We start from the raw sequence: 6,332 nt of genomic DNA on the forward strand, positions 1-6,332 counted from the left end.
ATTGCATGAGAGCAGAGGTGAGCAATGGCTATAAAATACAAAACCACTTGGCAAGACCAATTTTAGCTAATATAGGAACAACAAGTGGAGATAGATTGGTAAATGGGAATAAGACCAATTTTATCTAAGTAAAAATAGAAACGACTAGTAGAGATAGTTTGGGAAATGGGAATAAGAACAACAAGTGGAGATAGATTGCTAAATGGGAATGAGAATAACATCAATTGATGGCATAGTAATTGAATTTCCAAATTTGGGAGAAATTATAAACTTTCCTCCATGTCTTGTGATTACTTTTAAAAATCTTACCATGAGTGAGCTGACAATTCAACTCCTCTCTTGTGCTCCCGAGATTGTCACACCACATAACAAGCCAAATACCCAAATATCACAAAGGATCGAGTAAGAGGTGATTAAATAAAAAATACTATGAAATAAATTAAATAATCTTATACAGATACCTTATACAAATTTAATTTTAAATATAAATGACTTGATGACTCAAAAAAACTGTTCAAAGGGCTAATGAGAAAGGATGCAGTTTAGTTTGGGGTTTCTTTCCAACCTTCAACCTCTCGCAATTGCGAAATAGAAAATTTTACATTCGCTAGTGAATTATATTTGCCTGAGTTTATATATTAGTGCCAATCAACATAAATATATAAACACAATTAAAGTAGTGTCTTTCTATTTGAATAAGGATGTATACATTTATAGGCATATGCCAACTTAAATTGTGTCAGTGAGGAAAAACCTTTATATTTGTAGAATAATTTTCCCTAAGTAAAAATTTTGAATGTAGAAGCACCACTGCTTAATTTTCTAATCGCACTGATATTTTATCATGTTAATCCCTAATGTCATCTTTGTGACTACATATATTATATAGTTGTTTTCTCCAGTGAGTTGAGTAACAATTACACCTATGGTATATCCTATCGGCCCGAACTGAACGATAAGAGATGCACCGTACTGCATCGGTTCGATATCGATACTCGATACATAAAAAAAATTCATACTAATATTGTAATGCTGTGACACCTATACGAGATTCAGTACTGAGATGGAAAACTTTGTTTACATGTTTTAAAAGTAAGGCTCTCATCATGGTTGAGATAAAGTATCAATCTCTTGCTAATGTAATGCAAAGGAAACTGTAGCCTTGATTAACTCAGCCAATATAAATTGATCATGAAATATTGGAAAATATGATCAACTATTATTCTTTCCCTTATTCTATTTCTTTAAATAATATTTGACTTAATAAATCTTGAAATTAACTTTTAAATATATTTTTTAATTATAGATCAACTGTACTTGCCAAGATTTCAACATTTGTGTTACTCTATATCGCCCGAGATCTCGGTATTGACTAGGATATTTGAAAATTTAAATTTTACATATCTGAAAACCTAGATCCTTTTTAAATCTTCTCACTCAAATCTTGGCTGATATAATTCAATAAATATCTCTATCATATTATATCATCTATAATTTTGGTATCATCTAGCATATCCGAAATGCTAGCTCTTTTCTAAATTTTCTCACCTTACAATTCCTAGCAGATGATCCAACTAATATCTTTATTCGTAATTTATCGCCGAGATTTCAGTATCTACCAAGATATCAGAAAATCTGGTTCCACCACCTAATCTTAGTTAACAAATAATCTGACCCATATATTTGATGTAGCATGCCCGCCGAGATATCCGAAAATCTAGATTTCATTTAAACTTTCCCACCCTTGCTTGAAAATATATATAGGCTACTCTGGGTGAGAACAGTGCCAACTCAAGTGAAATGCTGTTGATAGGTGGTGGGGGTGTGGTTAGAGAATACAAGTTTTTTCTGGACTGTATTAAAAGAAACAAAGGGAAGGGCAAAAGTGAGAGGCTATGTATTTGGAGCACTCCCTTTCCTTTCCCCACCACCCTTACATCAGATTCTGAGAGGGGGGCCAGGGTTAATGGTCATATTTTAAGAGTACCAACCTTCTCTAAAACTCCCTCCTCTCTCTGCTCAAATGCACTAAATCCATTTCTCCACCATTATTTCTCACACTCTAGGATGAGAAACCCAGAAAAGAAAATGATCTCTTTCGTAGGTCTTCTTTAGTTGCTTCCTTGCCCTGTTTTTTTTTTCTTCTTGTCTCCCACATCTCTTAAAAATATTGTCTTGGGTCTAGAAGAAGAAAAAAATTGGCCCTGTTCTTCTGTTCGGTGGAAGGGATGAGCAAAGAAGACGATATCAAGTTCCTCAAGATACAGGTACGCCTTTCTTTTCTCTCCTTTTCGTTATGTCTTTGCTTCTTCTGAACTCAAGGTCTTACCATAGTCAGTCATCTCTCTTTGTTTCCTTTTTGTTCCATGCTATTTCTTGAGCATTAGTCTTAACATTTATCATGTTTCTAAATGTCAAGGTTTTTTTTAATTATTTTTTCCTCCTTTTTTTCTCTCTTTTTTTGGGTGTCTTGGCCCAACTGCAGACCTGTGTTCTCAAAGTGAGCATACACTGTGAGGGATGTAAGAAGAAGGTGAAGAAATTGCTTCAGAAAATTGATGGTACTCCCATTTCCAAAGCTCTGGTTTGGTAGTGTTTTTAGCACTATTATGAAAAACAAAAAGAGTTGTTCCTCTCATTTTGCTTTATCTATCGTAGTTTGAATCCCCACATATCTCTGATGAAATCTTTGTTCTTGCCTCTTTTTCTTTCTTCGTCTTTCTATTTTATATTGCTGTTGATCTCAGGAGTGTACACCACCACCATAGATGCAGAGCAAGGGAAGGTGACTGTTTCAGGCAATGTTGATCCTGCCACCCTCATAAAAAAGCTTGGAAAGGCTGGCAAGCATGCAGAGCTGTTGGCTCCGAAGGGTGGCAACCACAGCAGCAGCAGCAGCAACCAATTCCAGAAGCCACAGCCTGAGCAGCGGAAAGGCCAACCCAAAGACAATGGCAAGCCCCAGCAGAAGGGTGGTGGTGGTGGTGGTGGGAAAGACCACAAGGTTCAGCAACCACCACCACAACAGCAGCAGCAGCAGCAGCAGCAGCAGCAACGAGAACAGCTGCTGCAGCAACAGTTACAGCAGTTGCAGCAGATGAAAGGATTCGAAAATCTGAAGCTTCCCCCATTGAAGGACCTGAAGCTCCCTATGTCAAAGGATCAGAAATCTGTGAGCTTTGCGCCTCTCCCCGAAGATGGCGGCAGCGACTATGATGATCTCGATGACTTTGATGATGAGGACCTGGATGATATGGATGGATTTGATGCGGATTTTGATGAAGATTTCAAGAACATCAAGATTAAGACCATGAATGCACCACCCAATGGGAATGGGGTGAATGACAAGAAGGGTGGCAGCAGTGGCGGTGGGAATTCTAAGAAGGGAGGAGGAGGTGGTGGTAGTGGTGCTGGAGATGCCATGGTGCAAGACAAGGGCATGGGTGGCAATAATGGGCAGAAGAATGGTAATGGCGGTGGTGGTAAAAAAGGTGGCGGCGGCGGTGGGAATCTGAACCATGGTGCCGGCAATAGTGGTGGCGGAGCTGCCGGGAAGAATGGTGGTGGGCCTGGGCCACAGGATAACAAGAATGGAGGGAACAATAGCAAGGCCAGTGGCAATGGTGGTAACAATAGCAAGGCCAATGGCAATGGTGGGAACAATAGCAACAGTGCAGCCAGTGGAGGCAAGAAGGGTGGTGGTGGTGTTGGTAATGGAAAGAATGATGTGGGTGGTGGTGGTGGGAGCCAACCAGTGGTGAATCCCAACATGATGGGCCCAGGCTGCCCTGGTTTGGGATTGAGCCAGATGGGGAACATGCATGCCCCCATGGCCCAGATGGGGAACATGCATGCTCCCATGGCCCAGATGGGGGCCATCCCGGCGGCCGTCCAGGGCCTTCCCACCGGCGGTGCACCGCCCGGATACTTCCAAGGGGGAATGGTGGCACCGCCACCGGAGATGATGGCTGCTGCAAACCCATACCAGCAGCAGTACATGGCTGCCATGATGCAGCAGCAGCAGCAACAGCAGAAGATGATGATGATGAATGGCCAGGATCGTGCGTATCAGCCGATGATGGGGTATGCTCGACCGCCACCACCAATGTACATGTACCAGCCACCGCCACCACCCCAGGGGGAGCCATACACCAACTTCTTCAGTGATGAGAACCCTAGTAGTTGCTCAATTATGTGAAGCAAGTTATTTGGTGGTGGTGGTCAGGAGACTAGGTTCTGCTTCATAATTTCTTTGCCTATCTCTTCTTAAGTTCTCTGTGTGGGAAGTTTCATTCAAAGAGAAGAGGCATTACCAGTGGTTCTGCTGCATATAGATGGAAGATGGGTAATTTAGGTTTTTCTTTTTCTCTTTACTTTTTCATGAGGAAAATGCTTTCTTGCATCTCAAGTGGAAGTTAGGTCAAAGGCATATTTATGTCTATATAGGGTTAATTATAATATCTAATCTTTTAGGAGTTAAGGGGTTGTATGGTTCTCTTATGGTATTATAAGATGTGAAAGGAGTAGAAAGTGAATGTAATGTGAGTTTAGATTCGGGAGAGCTTTATAGCCTTCATTGGATGTGTCAATGTGCATTTACAAATCGAGAAATAATGATAATAATGGAGATAGCAGAACGTCCCATCCATTAAAGATGAATGCTTGGTGCATTGCTTTTTTTGGACCGGCATACTGATGTTTCTTCATCATTGAGTTGTCTTTTTTTTTTTTCTTGATTTTACTAGCTATGCTCACGTTAGAGTAGTGTAAGTAGTCGATGTACTCAAAAAAAAAAAAAAAAGAAAACAAAAAAAAAAAAAGGTTGCGATGGCAAAAAGGCATCACATCAATTTTCGATCTCCTTTGCCCTAAGATAATAAGATAATTTTCTTCGAGATGATTTGTTACTAGCAAGGCATTCACTTCGCAAAGACTTAGGCAAGATCCATAGCAAATGTTGGCACCTTTGTTCATGAGTCATGCCAACCCCTTTCTATGGTCCCTTCACTGAATGGCATGGATCCATTTACTACTTGGGACTAGCATTTGTATTTGTTAATGCGACCAACCTGTAATAAGTTGTTATCGTACTCAAAGTCTGTTATAGTTTGGTTTATATATATATATATATCGTGGACATACTTACTGTATTCAGACAATTTATACTACAATTAGAATTATAGAAATTTATTTTACTTCTTCCTTCGGCCGAATCATGCATGACAATCCATCAAATACTCCTTGCCAATGAATAATGCAGGTATGCAGCAAGATGAGGTTAAAAACCTCTGAGACTCTCAGAAGAGGATGGAATGGGATTGCCATCAGAATTGGGTGAAGGAGGGATGATGACAAGGTAGTACACAGGGAGGAGCTGCAGCAAGGATGAGTCTGTGTGCTGAGTTTGTTGGTGTTTCCCAGCATCTTTATGGTTGGACTTTGATGGATGCTAGCTAGATGGTTACAACTTTTACTCCAGGATCACACTGTAAAATTAAGATTGCTGACCCTTAAAACTCTGTGTTCGCTTCAACTCCCTTGCATGCAGATGGTCAAATAGCCCTCTTACCTTAAATAAATAAGCTATTATAACTTGAAAGGATTATCTTCTTGACATTTAAACTTAGGTTCTACAAATTGCAATTGCTTTTTTGTGTAGGTTCAAGAAAGTTGGAACTTGTTGGCAGTTCATTACCATATTTGATCTCTAGAAAATCATTGATGAAAATTGATGTAGGTTTTTGGCTCTAACTTCATACTCATTTTGATAAGAATCAAATCATAATTGCAATAAAGCTTCGACATATATGTTCATGAAAAAATTATATCACATGTGTCAGCCAGAGCTCGGGTTGAGGAATCTGGAGTCACACTTCAATGCACAAAATTATGCATTACAACATAATACATTGATTAAATTGGAAGATATAGTGGATTTTGGCTGGCCAACTTTTTTAAAAAAATTCTACTTAAACACATGCAGGTCTGGATTAAATTGTCTTTCATCTTCGATACGTCGGTTTCTGAAGCAGAGCTGCGGGCGGCTTAGATCGGCCTGTGTCATGCGCGGCGAGTGTTATAGGCTAGCTTGATTATATTAGAAGGTAACTCGGCCACTGTGATCAGCTGGGTCTAAGGAGCCCATGCAGTGGTGGAGAGGGACAACCTCTACTTCGGAATATTTGAGCGATGGTGAGAAATGGAGTGACTTTTCAGTTTAAGCATGTGTTTAGAGAAGCATATGGACGGAGTGGTTGTATATGTGGCCGGTCACTTTGGAGGCACTCTGTGGGTTAGGAAGGAGGAGTTGCCTATGACACTTTATGACTTGT

At 40.0% G+C, this 6,332-nt stretch overlaps 1 protein-coding gene across 1 annotated transcript; it reads left to right on the top strand.

The window, feature by feature from the left end:
- Window positions 1-1,911: 1,911 nt before the first annotated feature.
- LOC103712346 (heavy metal-associated isoprenylated plant protein 33) lies at window positions 1,912-4,659 on the top strand. Its single transcript, XM_008798843.2, has 3 exons — window positions 1,912-2,267; window positions 2,486-2,561; window positions 2,748-4,659. The coding sequence occupies exons 1-3, from the start codon at window positions 2,229-2,231 to the stop codon at window positions 4,196-4,198; spliced, it is 1,566 nt and encodes a 521-aa protein (XP_008797065.2). The 5' UTR covers window positions 1,912-2,228; the 3' UTR covers window positions 4,199-4,659.
- The last annotated feature ends 1,673 nt before the right edge of the window (window positions 4,660-6,332 follow it).

Source organism: Phoenix dactylifera, unplaced genomic scaffold (assembly GCF_009389715.1).
Source record: "Phoenix dactylifera cultivar Barhee BC4 unplaced genomic scaffold, palm_55x_up_171113_PBpolish2nd_filt_p 000026F, whole genome shotgun sequence".
In the NCBI taxonomy this organism is placed as follows: Eukaryota; Viridiplantae; Streptophyta; class Magnoliopsida; order Arecales; family Arecaceae; genus Phoenix; species Phoenix dactylifera.